The 22,598-nt window shown below is 48.0% G+C and overlaps 2 protein-coding genes across 6 annotated transcripts in view; one reads left to right on the top strand and one right to left on the bottom strand.

Annotated features, from left to right (window-relative positions):
- Positions 1-9,271, bottom strand: part of CHEK2 (checkpoint kinase 2) — a 38,855-nt gene extending 29,584 nt beyond the window's left edge. The window contains exons 1-4 of one of the 4 annotated variants that reach the window (XM_016432524.2): positions 9,136-9,271; positions 5,721-5,972; positions 1,375-1,499; positions 1,111-1,258 (exon numbers count right to left, since the gene is read on the bottom strand). In XM_016432524.2, coding sequence (XP_016288010.1) covers positions 1,111-1,258; positions 1,375-1,499; positions 5,721-5,972; positions 9,136-9,142 — 532 coding nt within the window. In that variant the 5' untranslated portion in view covers positions 9,143-9,271. The other 3 variants (XM_016432528.2, XM_016432526.2, XM_016432527.2) reach the window with 3 other exon arrangements.
- Positions 9,272-9,324: 53 nt separating this feature from the next.
- On the top strand, positions 9,325-22,062 carry HSCB (HscB mitochondrial iron-sulfur cluster cochaperone). Of its 2 annotated transcripts, XM_001380025.4 has the most exons (6): positions 9,325-9,666; positions 10,320-10,416; positions 11,502-11,591; positions 14,991-15,135; positions 17,963-18,010; positions 21,954-22,062. In XM_001380025.4, exons 1-6 carry the CDS (start codon positions 9,446-9,448, stop codon positions 22,043-22,045), a joined length of 693 nt encoding a protein of 230 aa, XP_001380062.2. In that variant the 5' UTR covers positions 9,325-9,445; the 3' UTR covers positions 22,046-22,062. The 2 variants fall into 2 exon arrangements, with proteins under 2 accessions (XP_001380062.2, XP_007490549.2); XM_007490487.3 differs by lacking the exon at positions 17,963-18,010 and having other exon boundaries at positions 9,351-9,666.
- The last annotated feature ends 536 nt before the right edge of the window (positions 22,063-22,598 follow it).

Raw genomic sequence — 22,598 nt, 5'->3', positions numbered from 1 at the left:
CTCTTCCCTGTCCCCTGTGGACATCACTTCTGCACCATCTCTCTGAGACACCCCCTTCTCTCTCCTCTGCCCCTGCCCCCTCCCTGGTTCAGACCCTCATCACGCTGGACCATTATAGTAGCTGCTGGCCTCTCAGCACTCTGGTCCATCCTCCAGTGACCACAGTGACGCTCCTAAGTTTTGGTTGGACCATGTCACCACCCCTCTCCATTCCATAAACTGCCCCTGGGATCAAACACAAAATGCTGTTTAGCTTTCAGAGCCCCTCCTAACCTGGCCCCCTCCTGCCTTTCCAGGCTTCTTACACCTTACTCCCCACTATGTTCTCTCTGATTCTCCCGGATGTCCCATGAACAAGACCCCCCATCTCTGGGCTCCGGGCATCCTCTCAGGCCGTCCCGCATGGCTGAAGGCCCTCCCTCCTCATCCCTACCTCAAGGGCCAGCTAAAAGCCCACCTTCTAAAGGAAGCTTTCATGATCCCCTTTAAAGCTGGTGCCTTCCTGTGGCGGATTATTCCCAGTTCAGGCTATTTCTTGTTTGTCCGCAGCCGTCTGCATGCTGTCTCCCCCCATAGCCTGGAGGCTACTTAAGGGCAGGGACTGTCTTCCACCTTTCTTTGCTTCCCCAGCACTTGGCCCAGTGCCCGGCACATAGTAGAGGCTTAAGAAATGGTGACTAGAATCACTGCCTTTAGACCGTGTTAAATTGGGGGGAAGCGGGGCATTAAATAAACCATTTCCAGTCGTGTCTGACTATGACATCTTCTTGGATTTTCTTGGCCAAAATTTTGAAGTGATTTGCCATTTCCTTCTGCAGCGCATGAGAGATGGGGAAACTGAAGCCAACAGGGTAAAGTGACTTGCCCAGAGTCACACCACCAATAAGTGCCAGAGGTCAAATTTGAACTCAGGGCTTCCTGAACGACAGGCCCAGTGGTCTGTCCACTGAGCCACCCACCAAAGATACCTCTAGGAACATGAAGATTAAAAAAACAAACCGAACCAAAAAGAGGAGTCCGTGACAATAGCAGCCAGTAGATTCTCATTCTTCTCTTAGTAACAGTAAGTCTGGGATGTCAAAGGGCTTTAAGGCACGGCTCCAGAATTACCTTTATTCGTGGGCACAGACAGTGCAATCTCACAGTTGTTACTTAAGGGCAGGCGCTTTTCTTTCCCAACGAGCTCGCGGTTGACGAAGGTCCCGTTCCCACTGTGATCTTCAATATAGGCGATATAAGAGTTCTTGGGGCCTTTTTCCTAAAAAAAGGAAAAGAAGAACGGGATGCGAGGGGGAACAATACAGCTGACCCGCGGGAGGATTTCCCAGACAGGCAGCGGGCTCTTGGCCAGAAGCCCAGATGCCAGGATCCTACCCTAAAAATCCGAAAGTGCTTCTTGCTGTACGTTCGGTACTTGTCGGTTTTTTTAAGGCCCGGCTTGTCAAAGCTGTACTCACACCTCCGATCTCTCCCGAACCAGTAGTCGTTCTCCACACAATCTAGAACACAAAGAAAGTGAAGAGCAGGAGGGCAAGTTCAGTTAGGACGGTTGTTTTTAAATATCCAGCGAAAGATTGTTTCAATTTACTCGGAAAAACTACAGTGTTACTCCGATAAGTATCAAAGGACCATCTTTTAGGCCAGCCAATGTTCTTAACCCGGGGCCTGTGAACTTGTTTTTTAATTAAGGTTTTAAAAACTATAGATTTCGGCATAATTTATTTCCTTTGTAATTCTATGTATTTTATTATATACTTACCTATTTTTAATCCTTACCTTCTGTCTTAGTATCAATTCTAAGATAGAAGACCAACAGGGGCTAGGCAAAGTGAAGTGGCCTGCCCACGATCCCATAGCTAGGAAGTGTCTGAGGACAGATTTGAACCCAGGACCTCCAGGTCTGGTGCTCTATCAGACATTTTAAGACATTCAAAGAAGTGGTCCCTGGGCTTTGCAAGTTCACATTCTTTCATGCCTAACGTGCAAGTATGTTTTTAAGAAAAGAAAACATCATAAAAAATGTCTTTAAGATGTATAGCCAAGTCAAACAAATCGGTACGTTCGTCCATACATTATCTGCCTTTACTGGGCTCGCTGGGAGACGGCCTTGAGGACGGCTGTGCTTCCATGCCCAAAGCTGGCCAGTCTCACCACGGGTTTTCTTTTTAATTCCTCAATGTGAAATGCTCTCATGGAACCCGTCACTCCCTGATGAGACTGCTGGCCCTGCCTTCCCCTTTCCTGCTAAAAGGTTCAGTTGTTTGGAAGGCATTTCACTGTTCCCCTCCCAACTCTTTGGTTGCAATAGAAGTTTGTCAAAAAAACTTGGTACCAGGGGGCAGCTGGGTGGCTCAGTGGATGGAGAGTCAGGCCTACAGAGGGGAGGTCCTGGGTTCCAATTTGACCTCAGACACTTCCCAGCGGGGTGACCCTGGGCAAGTCACTTAACCCCCATTGCCTAGCCCTTACCGCTCTTCTGTCTTGGAGCCAATACACAGTATTGATTCCAAGACAGGTGATGGTTTTTATTTAAAAAACAAAACAAAACAAAAAAACTAAGTACCAAGAACCTAAAGGCCTCTTCTTGGTTGCCAAAAGGCAAATAACAAAGCTGATCCTTTTGCCAGTCACAGGGCCTTCCTGTCCAACATCTCTGACCCGGAGAGCTGGCTGCCTTTAAGAACCAAGTCATTTAAAGAAGCACAGCTAGGCCTGGGACACCACCCCCTCTCAAGTCTGCAGAGCCAAAACTAAGGGGAGGCAAGGAGGGCGGAGGGCATAACCCATGGGGGTACCACAGTGGCAGCCCCGAGACGGAGAACTACAGGGCATCCTAATGACCACTGAGCCATCCCTCATTTTACAAGTGAGGAAACTGAGGCTCTGAGCTTTAGCTGAAGGGACTAAGTCAGAGAGGAAGCAGACAAGAAGCTAAAGCCAAGGTGCAGAGGGCAAGGTGAGGGACACTTCTTTAATATTTATTTTCCCAGAAGGCTCTTTTTTAGGCTGGAAAGCTCCATTTCCCCTGGCAGCCATTTCTCCCATGCGTGGAGGAAGGACTAAGCCAGAATGTCCCACTTCTACCATTTGCTAGCTAGGAGACCTTAGACAAGCTGCACCCTGATTCCCCAATGCTCAGGGGACTCTCAGGAATTTTAACCTGTAGTCTCTCCATGAAAGCAGCCCCCCCTGGGACGGCATCCAAAGTCTTCAAAGCAATGGCATAAGCCAAGGAAAGATAGCCAGAGGCCCGCTGGGCAATAAAGCTCAAGGGATGGGGATAAATACCTGGTCCTCTCTCTGGGGGTGCCCTCACCCCTGCTCCCCCCAATCTCTGCCTTCAGACATACACAAGCCTGAAAAAAAATGCCTTTACTCCGTCCCAAAGGCCCCATTAGCTCCTGCCCTACTTCTCTTCTCCTTTATAGTTCTATCATCACATATCTAAGCCACGGGCTAACATTTATTTAGCACCTATTGTATACCAGGCACTACACAATCATGATCTCATCTGATCCTCACAATCACCTTGTGGCTATGCCCATTTTTATAGGTAGGGAAACTGAGGCAATATTAGGCAGCTTCCCCAGGGTCACACAGCTAGTGTCTGCTGGATTTTAACTCCAGGGCCAGCGCTCTCTCCCCCATACCATCTCACCAGTACAAGTATAACCCTCTAGACCCCTTCGCTGCCTCCCTGAAGGTCTGACAACTGGGCCCTTTCAACGGCCACCCCTCCTCCTTGGCTTCCAAGACAAAATACTTCTTTCCCCCAAAGCTCCAGGCCTTTTCGACGTCTACACTTTCTCTTCCAGCCTCCAAACTGTGGGAAATCCCCCCATGGCTCGGTCTCCTAGCCCCCCCCCATTCCCCCCCACATCCCCTCTCCTCTCCCTGCTCCGCGGCCCCCCCACATACCCATCCCCCTTTTAAGGGGACTCTTGGTGCTAATGTGCATCTGCCATCTCCTCTGAGGTCCAGACACAAGGGAAGGCCTCCTTGAAGGCCTTCCCCAAGTCCCAGCTCTCCATGCCTCCTCGCTAAACCTTGCCTTCCTCACATGGGAAACATCACTGCCCATCCGTCCTACAGGGAGTTCTGGGAAAAGCCCTGGACAATCGTCTGGGTCGGGAGGGTTCCTGTTACTGAGAGGCGGCAGGCGGAAGGAATGAGGAACAGGCGTGTAAGTAAGCCTCAGGGCGGCCCAGGCCTGGCCGAGCAGGGAGCGGCACTTCATCTGTCTGAGGCTCAGGTGACCAAGACGGACCATCCGGGGAAGGGGGTTAACAGTCACAACATCCCGGACCATCTCATCAGCCCATCTAAAAGAGAAACACCATTCATCCGCCGCCCTCCCCCCAAGAGGAAGGAAATGGCTCCCCTGGGCCAGACGCTGAGCTAAGCTCTTTTGGCAACTATTGTTGCATTTGAGACTCACAACAACCCTGGAGGCAGGGCTCTTATCAGCCCCATTCTACAGAATAGGAAACTGAGGCAAGCAGAGATTAAATTGACTTGCCCAGCTAGTAATGGCTGAAGCTGGATTTCAACCCAGGCCCAGTGTTCTATCCACTGTGCTACCTCACTGCTCTCATGACAAGCACGCAGTGGTGATACTCATCGTTCCCTCTTTATCCCCTTCACCATTAGGCAAGATGGCTGGCAGGCCTCCTTCCTTTTCATCACTTTTGGCCTCCCTGACTTCAGGCTCTGCCCCTCTACTCTATCCAGCCCAGCTTCGCCCAACACTCTTCTCCACACATCACTCTCCTGGTCTGAAGTTTTCCGTGGCTCTCTCTTCCTGAGAGAACAAAACAATAACTGTGTACCTTAAGTCACATCATGGACATCCCGGCCCAGATCCTTTCCAGAACCTCCCAAGTGGGACCAAAACAATCTGTGTCTTTCTCATAAGAAGTATTTTAAGACTTTTCTTTTAAGTTTTTCCTTTAAGCCTGCACCCCAAAAACTTTAAGAACCCAGCTAGCAGTTAGAGGTTAGGCTTTCCCCTTAAACCCTCACTCACTACACCCCACTTCCTCCCCTTCCTAAACAAACCTTCTATCAATCCCTTTGGCCTGCCCAATTTAAATTCCAAAAGCGCTTTGAATACCAAAGTACAGAAGATCAGGCCCCAAAAGGTGGTAACAAAAAGGAACCTTTTCCCAGGAGAATGTATAACTTAAGGAACTCCCTCTCTCCCTTAGTACCAAGAGGGTCAAGAAAGACGTTCTTGTTTTCTATGCATCTTAACACCTCTGACCTGACATGAACAAAAGGAGAGGGAGGGAAGATAATGGGAAAGGCTGGTCATTGTAAATTCTAGAAAGCAGGGGTCTCAAGCCTAATACTGTGGCATTCCTATGGGGAATGTCCCTTTCCATCTAAAGCAATAAAGCCACCATCTTTGCATCTTTTCCTCTGGCTCCATGCATTTTGTGCTGGGGGGAGAGGGGGAAAGGAGGGTCCACTGTTAAGAGACCTCCAGCATCCACAGTCTTTTGAATAAAGTCACAACAGGAAGTCTGACAGTCCTCCCACACTGGGGTTACAGACAACTTGCATTCTGCTCAACAGGCTCATGATTTCATCTCTAAAGCAATAGGGCCCCTAGCACAGAGTTGTAAAGCAGATTTCATTCATTCATTCATTAAAAAAAAAAAGATTCTCTATTAAATAAACATTTTGTTCTGCCCCACAGTTAGGCTTTCCAGTCTTACCGAGGTTGGAGAATCCATCATCCAGGGCCCACAGACGACCCCACGGCTGGGGGTCCAGTTCTTCTGGCTCTTCATCCTCAGGAATAGAAGGAAGGTCCTGAGTAGGAACAGTGTCTAAGGAACTGATCGTCCCTGAACTGGAGTGGGAGGACTGGCTGTGGGAGGCCCCAGACGAGGAGCTGGAAGCGTTCTGGGACTGAGAGGTACTTTGCGACTGCTGGGAGTCACCTCCTGTCTCCCGGGACATCTTTGCTTCAAAAGAAATGGAAAGGCAGAAAATATGAGTTTGGGTGCACAAGACTTGGATATTTACTAACCTAAAGTTTCTGTAGGCAGCCAGGTGGTACAGAAAAAGCCAGGCCTGGAGTCTGGCAGATTCATATCCTGAGTTCAAATCTGGCCCCAAACACTTACTGGCTATGTGATCCTGAACTTGTCACTTAACCCTGTTAGCCTCAGTTTCCTCATCTGTGAAATGAGCTGGAGAAGGAAATGGCAAACCATTCCAGCATCTCTGTTATACCACCAGAAATTTGTCCAATCTATAATAAAACTGAGGCAGAATTCCAAGCCAGTAACTATTTATTACCACGACCTGGCTCCCTCCAACAAATAGGATTCCAGACTTTCCTCAGGGTCCAAGACCCCTACTTTCTCCAGAGTGCAGCTTTTATACCCTTCAGAGCCCAACCCAGTCTTCATGTGCCAGAACAGTCCAGGTAGAGTTAGTACAAAGTATGCAATTTCATTGGTGGATTCCAAACTCTTGGCGCGACCCTAAGTCACGTTGCTACAAAACATCAGGGCAGGCATGTGGCAAGCAGCCCATCTTCACCTCATCTGCATGAGGACGTCAGACTAGCAACAGGCTCTGGGCTGATATGGTTGAGTGGGGTTGCTAGGCCTTGGGTCCATTCCCTTGTCTAGGCCTGCCTAGAATGAATGGGTCACGAAGGAAGTGGCACAGGATGGAGGGATTATTAATATCTCTCAAGGCTCTTCACTGAAGCTTATGACATCCCTATCATACAGTGCCTAAATGTGCAGGCCTACGGTGAGGGCTTCCTTCTCTAATCTTTGCAAGTCATGCTGACAAGTGAAACTATAAGTTTAATATGAGAGGAAAGAAACCATGACTTAGATCTAATTACTCCCAATTTTATTATAAGATTAGATGATTATTCTTAAAAGAAATATCTAGGAATTAATCATTACTCCTATGGAATCACATTAAACCGGATAACACTGATAAAATCATTGATCTAGGATGGGCAGGGGTCAAATTATTTCTCACAGTCAAAAAAAAAGGCAAATGAGGTCCGAAGAGTCAGACATGGCTAAACAACAACAAAATTTCTTTAGGGAAGAAGAGACACAACTGTCAAAGTCTAGTGTCCAAATCCAGACAAAAGGGAAACTATTCAAACAAAGTAAGTCATAAAATAAATTCCTTAGAACTTGAAGCTAGGTTAGAAATGTAGTTAAGGGGGGCAGCTAGGTAGTTCAGTGGATAAATAGCAGGCCTGGAGACAGGTCCTGGGTCGAAATCTGATCTCGACATTTGCTAGTTGTATGGCCCTGGGCAAGTCACTCAACCCCCCATATCCTAGTCCTTAACCACTCCTTTGCCTTAGAACCAATACATAATAATGATTCTAAGAAGGAAGATGAGGGTTAAAAAAATGTAATTAAGATTAGGACTAGTACCATAAGAACAATAAATAAATAAATGTTACATTTCTAAAATATTTTACGGTTTACAAAGTACCTTACAGATATTCATTTTAACTTCAAAACAATTATGGGAGTTTGATGCTATTATTATCCCCATTTAACAGATGAAGAAACTGAGGTTGACAGATGAAGTAAATTGACCACAAAGCTAGTATCTGAGGTTAGATTTGAACTCAGGTTTTCCTGAATCCAGACTGTCCCTCTATTTGCTGACCTACCACACCTCTACAGCCTATCCAAATTGGCAGATTCATCCTTCTCCATCTTCACAATTTAATTTCCCACCTCTAGACTTGGTCCCAGGATATCTCCCACACCTGGAATGTTCTACTTCCAAGGTCTTTCCAGTGGCTAAAATCCTACCCCCACCCCTCACTTTGCAAATCTTTTGTTATTTCACTGGAGGTGGGCATATTGTTCAGGCCAGGAGAAGCCCCTGGAGGGCAGACTGCTTTGCTTATCACCCCAACCTGAATGCAGAGAATCCTTCTTGCATTGAATTTCCTTCTGGCATGGTCATATAATTTTTTATAGGTGAAGTAAATACAAGCAGTTCCATCAGGCTCTCAAAGTCTTTAGAAAACATACAAAGATTCAGCAGGAAGGGATCTTTCCAAGAGATCACTTAGTCAAAATCCTTTTTAAATCCTAAAGTGCAATGAAGTTGCAAGTTATCAAGAGGCTCCTATTGCCCCTGTTTGCTAGTCACAAACTCATCTTCCAAATACATGATCCAGTGCAGCTTCATAAAACGATTCAGTTGCACTTGGTTTACATTCATCAAGCTCAGTTTTGAAAAAGGTCACTTTTAAAAACAGTCAAGAAAAGACAGACAGGTGGTCCTTCCTGTTCCAAGTGACAGAATTCCTTCAGAACAAAATTCTCTCCTAGTGTGCACAAGAGTGCTTTCTCTCCTATTTCTCTCCTATTTCTGCGTCTCTCCCTCCCGTCTCTATCTATCTCTCATCCCCGTCTGTCTATCTCTCCGTCTTTCCTTCCTCCCATCTCTTTCCCAACTTTGTCTCCCTTTCTTCTATCTCTCTACCTCTCTCTTATGCTCTATCTCGCTGCTCCTCCCAGTTCTCTCCTCTTCAGCCCACTCAGTCTCCCCACACCCCACCCCCGGCCCTTAAAGCCCAATTGGCACCCTCTGGGCACCAAGGCAGTTTTCTCAGCACGTGCCCGCCCCGCTTGCCTTCCGGAAGTGTCTCCCATGCTCAGCCAGCAGCCTAGCTCCTGGGCATTGATTCCAGTCCTAGCTCAGTGCCGGGTCAAGAGCCACCCTTCAGTGTGGTCCTCCAGGAAGTGGGGGCAGAGTTTGGGGATACAGATTGCGGCCCCACATCAGGGAAAGAGGGAACGAAGCCAATGCCCTGGGCGCCCCGAGAGCCTATTGCACAGATGGTTAGATTGATCGGGGCCTCACTCCCAAGGAGGAGGCAGCTTTCGCCGCTCAGCTATACCCAGGGACAGAGAGTTTGGATTTGAGCCTCGCAGGAGGTCCAGGGAAAGAGGAACGCCGTCCCCGGTACGCCCCCAGGCTCACCCGGGAGAAGAAAGGCCAGCTCCAGGTTCCAGCAGCAGGAGTCAGACTCACTCCAATCGCAGATGCGCCAAACCTGCGCTGTGCTCCGAAGCACTAGGCATAGGCTCGCGCGAAAGGCTCAGATACAAAACTCACCAATCATTGACCCGCAAGAGACAGATGACAACTCCTCGACCAATTGGGAGCTTTCAGGATAAGGAAAGGTCTGACAGCAAAGTCTACTGGAACTTGTAGTTCGAGAAGGTCTCCCTGCCCAGGGACAAGGACTCCAGGCTTCCGCCCTCCGCCTACTTCTAGCCCCGCCCACTCTCTTCGACTTGAGTTGAGGCTCCGCCCCCGAGACTTGGTGACCAATCAATGAGCTCTATTGGCCCGAGAGCAGCCCACAGCCCACAGCCCGGAGCCGGTCACTGGGTGACCGTGGCAGGTGCCGGTCGTGGGCCAGATGTGGCGAGGCGCGGCTGGGTCCCTACGCAGGGTGTGGGGGGTCCCGGGGAGGCCCTGGAGCAGCGGCGGCAACGCAGCGTCAGAGTCTCGGGGCACCCCCAGCTGCTGGAACTGTGGCAGCCAGGGGGCACCCGTGGGCGGAGACGTACTCTTCTGTTCGGCCTGTCGCGCGCTGCAACCGCCCAGCCCCGAGCCGGACTTCTTCCGCCTCATGGACTGGTGAGAACTTCATTGGGAGGGGAGACAAGACCGATTCCTGGGGGAGGGGAGGGGCCTGAACAGGGGGCAGAGTCTGTATGGGGGCGGGGACTGGAGAGCGTGAGCGAACCCTGGAGCTTCCGGGATCCATTGTAGGACGGGACCTGAATGTAAAGTTGACCCGACGGGGGCGGGGCTTTCGGGGGCGGGGCCTGGAGCGTCCGGGACCTAAGGCGGGGCGGGGCCTGGGCAGGGGGCGGCACACCGCGGCTGCCTGGGACTTGGTGAAAGCAATGTACCTTGCAAAATCCCCACTACTTTCCGAGCTCCGGGCTCTTGCTGGGCTGTTGCCCAGGACAGAACCGTCCGGAAGGGAGGCACATACCGGAGAGACACGGAATGAACCCCAAGGAAAGCCTAGAAATGGAGGAGGAGGGAACAAGTCGGAACCCGCCCCCCAGTGACGGGGCGGGGCTGGTACTGGAGGCCAGGACCTCTGTTCTACACACGCTGACCAATTCGATCGTCTTCTTTAAGTGACAACTAAATGCCAGGCACGGTCCGTGTTTGCCCATAAGAGTAGTGTTGGCATAGAGAAATGTCACTCTGGGCCCCCGAGGGAATGCTCTCAGTGCTCCCCACTCAGCCCTGCCCCCTCCCCCCTTTCTCTCTAGTGGCCGGTCCTTCACCGTGGATGTCCGGAAGCTGCAGCGTCGGTACCAGCAGCTCCAGCGCCAGGTCCACCCCGATAACTTCAGCCAGAAGTCTCAGGTAGCAAGGCAGGCCTTTCTCTTTCTCCAGCACTCACCTGGGGGGCTCATGGGATCATAGCAGTTAAAGCTGGAAGGGACATTAGGGATCACCTAGGCTAGTGCCATAATTTTACCTTATAATTCTTCATTTCTGTCTTAGAATCAATCAATGTTGTATTTTGGATCTAAGGCCGAAGAACAGTAAGGGCTAGACAGTGGGGGTTAGGTGGCTTACCCAGGGTCACACAGCTGGAAATTGTCTGAGGGCAGATTTGAACCCAGGACCTCCTATCTCTGGGCCTGGTGCTCTATCCACTGAACCGCCCAGTTGTCCCCAGTACCATCATTTTACAGGTAAGGAGGCAAGCCTGGAGACAGGTAGTAATTGACTTCAAATCCCTTAGTCAGCAGGCTTCCTTCAGCCTATGGCCTTTGGCCTAACTTTGGGCGCCAGAGCAGCCCCCAGCTAAGGTCTCACCCCTTGCCAATAAACTTTCTTTTACATCTTCGAAGGTGACCTCAAATTACTTTTCTTCCCCTCCATACACTTAAGCTATATCCGGGCTTGGGCTTTGTACAGCAATGACAGCTCACCCACCCTCCCTGGGTACCACCACACAATAATTAAGGGGAGAGAAAGCATGAGATTATTGCTGGCTCTGACAGAGAGAATCAGTGTAGGGAACTCCCAGTGGAGAAACTCCTTCCTCAATGACATATCCATATCAATCACTGATAGAAGCTGACATTTCCCAAAACTCAGTCTTATACTGTGACTTATCCAGGGTCATCCAGCCAGTCTGTGTCTAACACAAGACCTGAACCCAGGTAATCCTTACTCCAAAGCTGACACTTTCTACAATAATAGGGAGCCCAGAATTGAGGTTTGGAATGGGAAAGCTGCTTTTTGCTTTTGAAGACAAACTTCAGAGCTCATGCCTAGTATCTCTCTTATAGTGAGCAAACTTCTTAAGGCCAGTGATTACACTATGCACATAGTGGGCCCTCAATAAATGTTTATTGAATTAACTTGTTATTGTTTTTGAAGGTGTTACTGCTCATTGGGGGCTAATAACAACAGCTTCCTTCCTCTCCTGCTGACAGACTGAAAGAGACTTCTCCGAACAGCATTCCACACTGGTCAATGAGGCCTACAGGACCCTGCTCACCCCGATAAGTCGGGGGTTATATCTGGTAAGTTGTTTTCTATCCCAGCCCCTGACTAATCCATAGTGCAGCTGACATCAACAGGCTCCTTTTTGGAATGGTTTTGCAGAGCACTCTAGACATATTATTGCACTGAATGTTCACAATCACCCTATAAACAACATCCTAAAAGTATTTTAATTCCTTTTAGAAGGATAAAAAACCAAAGGTCAGTTGACTTGCCCAGGACCCCAGGCTCTAGGAAGCAACTGAGGCAGTTTCCACCCCAAGTCTTCCAGATGCCAAATCTAGAGCTCATCGATCTGGATAGACTTAGATCTGTCTTTAAGAATTTGAAGGTGGTGCAGCTGGTTGGCTCAGTAGATTGAGAGATTGAGAGCCAGGCCCAGATCTGGCCTCAAGCACTTCCTAACTGTGTGACTCTGGGCAAGTCATTTAACCCCCATTGCCCAGCCCTTACAGCTCTTCTGCCTTAGAAACAATACACAGGACAGCTAGATGGCACAGTAGATAGAGTACCGGGCCTGGAGTTGAGAGAACCTAGATTCAAATCTGTGTCACTCTGGGCAGGTTACTTCTTCTATCTGCCTCAATTTCCCTTTATATCAAATGGGGAAAACCTGAAAGTTCTAGCTTTTGATGATTCCAGTTGTTAAATTTCTTTGTGGTTGAACTCTGAATATATAATATGTGGTTGCCAGGGATTTAAATTTCTAAATCCCAAATGAATTACTAAAGTAAAATGAATTTATGGTAGTTTATTTACAACAGAGGGAAGATATTAAGGAATGAGAGAGAGAGAGAGAGAGAGAGAGAGAGAGAGAGAGAGAGAGAGAGAGAGAGAGAGAGAGAAGACTCTGGCTTCCTCTGAGCCACTTAGAAATTTCTAAGCCCCAGCCAGGGAAAGAGAGTTTCAAGAGGATGGGAATTTCCTGGAGGCTTCAGGCCTCCAGAAAGGCAGGGTCACTAAGTCAGCCTTTCACTCACCAATGATGACTGTCTAAATGAAAAGAAGTCTGGGTGTCTGTCTTCCGGTCTCTCAAGCGTCTGTCTCCAGTCTCTTCTCCGAGTCCAGCTCTGAGTCAAAGATCCTTCATCCAACTAGAAACTCAAATCAAATACCTCTTTCCCGCCTTTTGTCCTCTTTTTAAAGAATCTTTTTCTCTTGTGTCACCTTACCAAAATTTCACATCTACCAATCACAGCAGACACTTTTCTCCAGGACTGCCTACTCTTTAGTTCTCACTTTCTTTGGTTAGATTATATCTTTTGGGGTTACTTAACACCTTTTTTGGTAAGTTCACCTTTTGAAATTACTTAACACCTTTTTTGTGATTAAAATGGGTAGATGTACTTAAAATACTGAATTATCACCTTTTTGTAGATTAAAATCTAAAAATAGATTGTGGATTACAATTCTAGCTTCACTGTAAGTACCTTCATTGTTACAATCAGGAGATTACAATTTTATCTTTACAATAAAGGAAGAGCTAAGTATCTTCATTGTTACAATTAGGAGATAGCTAAATTCAATCTTCACAATCCCCCCTGATGGTCATTGGGAGACTAGACTCCCCATTGATCATTTAACATAATCATCGTTTAGTCCTAAAACCTTTCTAACCACAGAGGTATACAATATTTCACTTTCTAAGAGGAAATTACAATGTTAGACAAAAATAGAAAAGAGAGAAAGCAAAACCAATGTTTTGCTAGATGCACTGACAAAAAGCCAAATTAGGGGGCAGTCCCCTTTGGCATAAAAATGTACATTTACAATAAATGTTCAGTCCCCTTTTTGTTCAATAGATTGCACCTAAAAGCTCATTCTGGATCTTCCTGATGCAGTGTAGGTTTATGCAAGCATTTTTCTTCAAGAGTTCATTCTTCTGAATTCAAGGAGTTAGCAAACTTCTTTTCCTGAAATTCTTCTCAAATAAAATTTTAAATCTTGGATTTTTTATAAAAATACAATACAATCCCCCCTGAAGAGGGTGCTTATCAACAAGATCAGCTCAAAATGGTTGTTATGGATGTATGAGTTAATTGTCAAAAGAAAAAATCAAAAACAAAAGAAAAATAAATAAATGGAAGAAAAATTTAAACTTTGAGAGAAAAACAATTCAAAATTCAGAATCAAAATATCAAAAACTATTTATATAAAATTGATACTTAGCTCTTCCTTGATTATAAAGATAAAATTGTAATCTCCTGATTGTAACAATGAAGATACTTAGCTCTTACTTTATAGTGAAGCTAGAAGTGTAGTGGATTACAATTTTATCATTACAATAAAGGAAGAGCTAAGTATCTTCATTGTTACAGTCAGGAGATAGCTAAATCTAATCTTCACACAGTGCAACAAGGCTCTCATCTCTTTCTTCACCCCTCACCTGTCTTTATGAAGTCCAAGATTAAAAGAGTTTTCTTAACAGTCGAATCCCATTGGCATCTCATGATGCTTGCCTTCTGCTAAAACCCAAAATCCTTTCTAGCTCCTGACATCTAGCTAGGCCACTGCCCTCCCAATTGTAGCTCATGCATTTTTCTTTTTTAATTTCAGGTAGTGTGGCTTAATGGATCTTGGCCTGGATTAGATTAGATTTAATTTAAAGACCTGAATTCAAATCCTGCCTCAGATACTTCCCCTGCTATGTGACTCTGGGCAAAAACCTTAGCTTCTATGGGATGAGGTTCTTCATCTTTAAAATGAGAAGGTTGGACTCAGTGACTTCTCAGGATCCTTCTGGCTTGCAATCTATGATCTAATGGTCTTTATTATCTCATTAGATTTATATTGATGCTTCTGCAGGTTTTCTTGACTCCCGATTGTCGTCCGCTGGGTGAACTCTCTCTCCCAGTTTTGTGTCCCTCAAAGATCTAATGAGCATGTTCTCGGTGCCTTTAACCATGTCACAGATAAAAATGTTAAACAGCACAGGACCAAGCTCAGATGCCTGGAGCACTCCACTGGAGATTTGCCAGATTGCCATCAAACTGTTCATTTAATTATTTTTAACCTTCTATCTTGGAGTCAATGTTAAGTATTGATTCCAAGGAAGAAGAATGTATCTGAAGTGTCTGAAGCCAGGCTTGAACCCAGGACCTCCCATCTCCAGGCCTGACTCTCAATCCACTGAGCCACCTAGCTGCCTTCTTTGCTTAGCTTTAAGATACTGCCAAAAAAGATAATCTCCTCTGAAAAGAATACCTCACCCCCACTGCCTTTTTAAACAATTTCTGTTCATTTCAGAGATGCCAAGGAGAGAAGGAATTGGGCTGCCTTAACGAGATATGGAATTGGATTTAACAGGAATTTGACCTGCTGGGGGTCAGGCCCAGCTCTGTGGGCCCCACACCGAGGCCCCGGTTTCCGAAGCTGGCCCATGTGGCTCATGTCCTGATTCTGCCTTTGCCTCCCCACAGCTGAAGCTCCATGGAATGGAGATCCCCGAAGGCACAGACAGTGGCATGGACATGGAGTTTCTTGGAGAAATCATGGAGGTCAATGAGAAGCTTGCTGAAGCTCACAGTGAGGCGGCAACCAAAGAGATTGGAGCCTTCGTTAGAGGTAAACGTTTTCAAGGATGATGGGTCTCAGGGATGGCACAGCAGGGGCTTTATGGCCTCTCTGAGGGCAGGTTGGGAAGCACAATAATAATAATAATAACTGACAGGGACTGAGGGCTAAGGAGCTGGCTGCCACCAATAGACGCCCAGGGACAGAGGGACTCGGGGCCTTGTCCTTCCCCTCTTATAGATGGGGAAACTGGGGCATGGTGGCAAAATGACTCACTTGATGTTGCATAGTTAATGTATATTTGAGGCAAGATTTGAACCCAGATCTCCCTGACTCCAGACCCAATGCTCTCTTCACTACATCATTTTTTAAAAGTAAAACAAAACCATGTGTTTTTATTTTCTATTCCAAAAGCCAATGAGAGAGAAAAACAAAAATACAGACAAAAAACAAAAATACAGACAAAATACAGACAGCTGCAGTTTAGAAATGAGAAGTTGTGTTTTTTTAATAAGGGAAGCTGTGAAGGGATATAAAGCACTTTGCATGTGTTGGGCTCCTCTGAGACATACCTGAATCTTTGGGGGTTGGACCAGAAGACCTTTGATGGCTTCCTGGGGGGTTTTATGATGGAGCAGGATGTCAGCGGGCAGAGGGATGACCAGAGTCTGCGCCCAGCCGTCCCAGTGTGTACACAGTGGGAGCTTGGGAGCCCAGTCACCCCAATTGCCTAGACCCCAACAGCCTGATAGAAGTAGGGACTCAAGTGCTACAAAGGCCAGAAAATAGATCTCTGGTTCCTACTCCATCATTTTCCAGCTGCACAGCCCTCAGCAAGGTGCTTCATTCTCTGGACCTCAGTTTCCTCATCTGTAAAACGGGGCTTGTGATACCTGCCTTGACTACCTCAGGGAGTTGTTGTGAGGGGCAGCCAAGATTAGATAGAAACCTCAAAGTGCCATAAAATTTAAGGGATCACCTTCCCTAAGCTACACCTCCTCTTCAGTGAATACATGGTCAGAGGGTCTGCTGTGCCTGCTCCTCTGACCCTCTCTGCTGCCCTTGTGTTGATGCCATAGAGCCCACTGTCCTAGAATCCAAGCCCAAGACCACCACCAGATGACCGATTGCCTCTCAGTTAGGGTTTGAGTAGTGAAAAGGGCAGAGCCACCTTTCCTCCTGCCTCCTGGTCAGCTCTGCCTAACTCCTTGCCTGTCTAGAATGACCATACTGAGGGACTGACTCCACCACGGACAGCCCACTCTGGGCTTTTCTAATCCCCTTTGTTTCTCTTCTGTGGCCCATCAGGCTGATTTCCTAGGTCTTCATTGGAAGGGGGGGTCTTAGCTCTTCTGGGACACCATGTCACCCCCAAATTCAGGTATCAGGAAGGACTCCCCTCTTCTGTGTGGGTCGCCATCAGTGAACACCATCAGCTAGCCCACATTCCCTGGGTCGCTTCTCTCATTTATCACAGTACTCTGTGGATGATTGGACCCAGTCAAAGGATTTCCTGCCATCTTAGCAATGGCAGCCTCTGCCTGTGGCTCCTCTGCCGAGTCGGGGCCTCATGGATTTCTCTGTAAAACTTGCAGGCTCCTGGGCCCGCTGGGGCTCTCGGTTGGCTGTGAGACCTCAAAGGTGGGGTCAGAGGCAGGAAATGAGGAGAAGGTTACTTCCCCTTGGTTCTAGTTCCCTGCGCAGGAGCCAGAATGAGGGGGTCAGACCCTCCGGCTCCTGCAGTCCCTTGTGCTCCTATCTCTAAGCTTCCTTTTCAGTCATCACCATGTCCAGTAGACACTTTAAGCTCAATATGTCTGAAACAGAATTCATTACCTTTTTCCTAAATCCTCCCCACTCCTGCTGGACTCCTTTCCATCTCACCCTACCCCCTTCCTAATTTCCAAGGGATTGCCAAAGCCTGTGGACTTCAAAATGCACCCCCTCCTCTCTTCTGATACTGGCCCCACACCTCCCATCTCATCTCCGACAGTAGCTTCTGGGGCAGGCCTGCTGCTTTGAGGCTCTCCCCACCCCAGTCCATCCCCTATTCAGCCAATAAAGTGATCTTCGTAAAGGGAAAATTTGATCATGGCTCCCCTCTATTCAGTAAACTGCTGTGGCTCCCCATTGCCTCCAAGATCAAACCCACAACACTGTTTGGCATTCAGAGCCCTCCAGAACCTGCTCCCTCCTTCCTTCCCAGTCTCCTTATGTCTTACTCTTCTGTCCAGTGATACTGGCCTGCTGGCTGTTACATGAACAAGACCCTCCATCTTTCTGACTGTCCTTTGTGCCTGGGCTGTGACTCCTGCCCTCGCTGGCTTCCTTTAGATCTGATTTCTCCAGGAAGCCAAGTCCAAGACACTTAGTGGCAGAGTCTTCTCCCTGTTAGTTATTCCCTCTTTGTCCTGTCCAGAGCTTGTGATGTTGGCCCTGGAAGCAGGGACTGCCTTGGACTTCTTTTGGTATTTTCAGCACTTAGCGCAGTGCCTGGCACACAGTAGGTGCTTCATAAATGTTTATTGATTGATATGTAAAATGAGCCTCAAAACCAGGTCTTCCTGACTCCAGTCCAGCTCTACCCACCGTGCCACATTGTCACTTCTGGCTTCCATGACTGTTAAAAATGGCTTAAATGAGTGGCAAGCTCTGGAAAGGGCAGCTCTCCTGTGATGAGGGGAAAGTCCTACCCATTGTTCTCCCTGCCAGCCCTGAGCCCACGTTTCTAATTGCATTGGACTCGGACTAGCCCGACGTCCTCACAGATTGATAGTGCCATCGTTTGGGCTGTTGCCGGTGTAATAAAGCATTGCCATTCAAGTTTATCCCGGGCCTTTCTAAATGGGAAATCCCAAATCATGTTTTTCTTTTCCAGCTAAGCAGAAAGAATTGACTGAAGATTTGGCCAAAGCTTTTGAACAAGGTACCGTCCATATTTCCAAGTTCCCTGCCCCCATGGGAGCATAGTACTAGTAATGGGGTCAAAACAGTCATTCAGTAAAGAACCTAAAGCTTTGATGGGTTCCCAGCTTTGTGCTAAGTACTGCCAGAGAGATAGACCCCCTCCAAGGGCAAGAGAGAGAGGAAGGGAGGAAGGGAGAGACAGAGATAGAGAGACAGGCCCCCTCCGAGGGCGAGAGGGAAAGACAGACAGACAGAAAGACAGAGAGAGGGGGAGAGAGAGAGACAGAGGGGTGGGGGAGAGAGAGAGAGAGAGAGGGAGAGAGAGAGAGAGAAAGGGAGGGAGAGAGAGAGAGAGAAACAGACAGAGGGGGGGAGAGAGACAGAGAGAGACAGAGGCAGAGAGACACAGAGAGAGAGAGAGAGAGAGAGAGAGAGAGAGAGAGAGAGAGAGAGAGAGAGAGAGAGAGAGAGAGAGAGACAGATGGGGGAGAGAGAGACAGAGAGAGAGAAAGGGAGGGAGAGAGAGAGAGAGAAATGGAGGGAGAGAGAGACACAGAGAGAGAGAGGAGGGGGAGAGAGAGAGACAGGGGTGGGGGAGAGAGAGAGAGAGAGAGAGAGAGAGAGAGAAGGAGAGGAAGAGAGAGAGAGAGAGAGAGAGAGAGAGAGAGAGAGAGAGAGAGAGAGAGAGAGAGAGAGACTCCCTCCGAGGGAGAGAGAGACAGAAAGACAGAGAGAGGGGGAGAGACAGAGAGAGGAGGGGGAGGGGGAAAGAGAGACAGAGAGAGGAGGGGGAGAGAGAGAGACAGAGGGGGGAAGAGAGAGACAGAGAGAGGAGGTGGAGAGAGAGACAGAGAGAGAGTGCAAGTTCTGGGCAAATGTGGTTAAGACTGATTGTGTGATTTGAACTTATAGCCTCGTTGTGCAGAGCTTAGAGTTCAGAGGCAGGAGGGGCCTTATAGCTCATCTGGTCCAACTCCCTCATTTTTCAGTTAGGGAAACTGAGGCCCAGAGAGAAGCAGAAACTTCTCCAGGACCATTTACTTCCAACAACTGAGAGGACCCATAGTGTGGATTCTCAGTGCAGCCTTCTTACTCTGGGCACCTCTTGCCCATATCCTCCTAAAATCCCACTGTGGCAAGACCCTCCTCTGGACCTCTGAAAAAGAAGTTGGTAACAGGACATCCTTTGGGCTGCTCATCTCACCTTTCACAGTTACTGTGTGACAGGTGGGCAGCTAAGTGACATAAGTGGATGTAGTTCTGGGTTTGGGGTCAGGAAGTCTTACCTTTCTGGGTTCATGTCCTTGCTGTATGACCCTGGCCAAGTCACTTAACCCTGTTGGCCTCAGTTTCCTCATCTGTAAAATGAGCTGAAGGAGGAAGTGGCAACCCACTCCAGTATCTTTGCCAAAAGAATCCCAAATAGGGTCACAAAGAGTCAGACACTACTGAAATGACTGAACAACAACAGAGGCAAGCACACCTCTTTTCTGACCATCCCTGGCCTGGGTAATCAATGTGTAACAAGGAAATCACTTTAAAAGACTGATATATATTAATTTAAGGTCACCAAGGAATTCAGCTATGTAATTCCTTAATGAAAACTCAAGTCAGCAGTCAACCTTTTATGGAGTTTAATTACAAACAGGAGGAAGAAAGGTATTAGAGAGAGAGAGAGAGAGAGAAAGAGAGAGAGAGAGAGAGAGAGAGAGAGAGAGAGAGAGAGAGAGAGAGAGAGAGAGAGAAGGGAATAGGGCTTAAATACCCCCTCTGTTTAGGCTGGGCCAAAAGGCCCAAGCCCTTAGATAGCTGAGGCAAAGAAAAGAGATCAGTCCCTATCACTCACGTGACCAAAATGGAGAAACAGTCTCAGGGGCCTCCACCTCCAGCTTCCTTCAGAGCAAGCTTCTCAGAGCACAACCTCTCGGAGCAAAACCTCTCCAACCACCTCTCAGTCCTCAGACCCCGCTATCTTTAAGGAAACCATCCAAGTTCCCTCCCCTCAGTTCTCACATCTACCAATCACTGTCCATGTCTTCCCTGTGCCAATGGTGGCTCTAGCTTAACCCAGGACTGCCCAGAGGTCTGTGGCTTTGCACATGTCTGTTGAAGGTCATATTCTCAAATAATTAAATCTTGATCCTTTGCTGCAGCCCTTCCTAAATCCTGTTACCCTGAGCAGGGTGGAGATTGGAAGTTCCAAGACCTGGTTCTGTCATTCCAAGTATCTCTATTGTATCAATTCTAAAATCAATCATGACTCAAAGAACTTCCTGTTCTATGCTTAAGCATAGGTCAAAGCCCTTTCCATTGTTCAGCAAAAGGTTTCTGTCCTAAAGTAGTCTTAAGTAGGGAGGAGAAGGAACCTCCCATGCCAATGGGGTTCACATTCCAATAGAGTTCCCACTCTCAATAGGAAATTTTTCAAGTATGAAATTTCCCAATGGTGAAATTTCCAACATTTATAAGTCTAAGAAATTTTAAGGTTTACAAATGTCATTTGCACCATTCTCCTTAAAGAGTTGTGGCCGGTCATTTGCTGTAGCATGCCCAGATACTATGTCTCTGCATCTCCCTGTGGGTCACCTAGGGTGGACTGTGGTTCTTCAAAATGCTGGTAGTCTAGGGGTGGCTAGGTAGCTCAGTTATAGAGTGTTGGACCTGGAGACTGGAGGTCCTGGGTTCAAATTTGGCCTCAGAACCTTCCTAGCTGTGTGACCCTGGGCAAGTCACTTAGCCCCAATTTCCTAGCCCTTCCCGCTCTTCTGTCTTAGAATAGGTACTTAGTATTGATTCTAAGATAAAAGGTGAGGATTTTTTAAAAAAACTGGTGGTCCATAGTTACAGTGATAGACTATCAACCAGAAATATTTGGATGAAAAAGACAGGATTTTGCTTGAGAAAACAATGAATTGAATGCTCTGCCCGGTGTCCCACTGGACTCCCCAGTCCAGCCCACCCACTTCATTGTCTGTTCAACATAGAGGTCCCAATGGACTTCCCTTCCTGGACCCTTCTCAGAACTGTGATTGTGAATGCATAAAATGAAGCCCATAGTGGTACCCAGGAAATGAAGTATAGGGAAACACAATGAGCAAAATACTTTTTTTGAAAACTAGTTTGTGGACGCCAGATAGAGAACTCAGTGTAGACAGTCATCTGTCTTTGCTCACTTGGTTTTTTCTGTGTCTATTGTGAACCCGAACTCTTTAGAGTAGTGGAGGCTCTCAAGGATGCTTGGGGGATAGAGGGGTGCTCCCTGAGGCCAGGCCTGGGTCTCTGGTGAGCAAAGCCCCCTGGAAGATCCAGGCTCTGGACCTGGGAGGGGCCTCTGCCGCCTTTGAGTCCAGTGAGGAAACTGAGGCTCACGGGGGCTGGTCCATGCTCACAGATGTAGCAGCCAGGCCAGGATTTGAACCCAAGTCCCCTGACTCCCCATCTGGCTCTCTTTCCACACCACCACACAGGCTCCCTTTGAGTCTTGTGTGAACCTTTTTTTGGTCCCAGGAGGTCTTTGTACAAAGCCTTGTTGGAGAAGGACCCTGAAGGCTGCCAGACCGTGAGCCCAGAGACAGAGACAAAGGCAGGCAGACAAGCCGGGGATTTAGAGGGCCCAAACCAGGGAGGACCCCTCTGGAGGGGTACAGCCACTAACGTGGCCTCCTCATACCTGTGCCACGTAACTCATCCCCCCCACACTTCAGAGCCCCGTTTCCCTTGGCCCGAGGAATTCTGAGCCAGACTCGCATCTCTCCCAGCCCTTGGCCTTGAGCCGGGCCTCCCTGAAGGAGCAAGAGACAAATGCCACGAGCGGTCTATGGACAAAGAAGGCAGGGGAGAACCTGGGCCTGCGGCGCTGGGACTTTGGGCCCAGATCCTCGCTGTACTGGCTCACTGACCTGCCCAGGAACAAGGGGAAAATGAAGCCTTGGCCTCACGGCCACGTTTCTGTTTCATTTCAGGTGACCTTCAGAAAGCCAAGAAACTTTTAGGGAAAATGAAATACTTTTCAAATTTAGATGAAAAGGTGAAAATAAAGACGACACCAACCTAACTGGGGATGGACCCCAATTCCACGCTCTCTTTGTTTCCACCCACTTCTCGGCCAGATCCTTTTCTTTATGTGTTTCGGTAAATTGGGAATATGTATGCCAAACACCTGATTTTGGCATAACTGTGTAATGCTAATACAGAAACATAGTAAAGGTGGGAGGGGCTTAGAACTGGGGTGTCAGGGCTGGGAGGGGCTTAGAACTGGGGTGTCAGGGCTGGGAGGGGCTTAGAACTGGGGTGTCAGGACTGGGAGGGGCTTAAAACTGGGGTGTCAGGGCTGGGAGGGGCTTAGAACTGGGGTGTCAGGGCTGGGAGGGGGCTTAGAACTGGGGTGTCGGGGCTGGGAGGGGCTTTAGAGCAGAGGATATCACCTAAAAGATTTTAAATGTCTTCGAATCCCACTGAGAGTCAGAGATGCAGCCCCTCATCTTGTGGCTGGTCAGGGGCCAAGCTGGGCCTAGAACAGGCCTCCCAAGAGCTCGGTGTTCTGTGCCCCTCATGGTGCTGCCTCGTGTAGAGCCTGTGGTAGGTATTCACCAGCCTTAGGATGGCAG

The sequence above is a fragment of the Monodelphis domestica genome, chromosome 3 (assembly GCF_027887165.1).
Source record: "Monodelphis domestica isolate mMonDom1 chromosome 3, mMonDom1.pri, whole genome shotgun sequence".
In the NCBI taxonomy this organism is placed as follows: domain Eukaryota; kingdom Metazoa; phylum Chordata; class Mammalia; order Didelphimorphia; family Didelphidae; genus Monodelphis; species Monodelphis domestica.
This window is presented reverse-complemented; position numbering and strand designations above follow the sequence as displayed.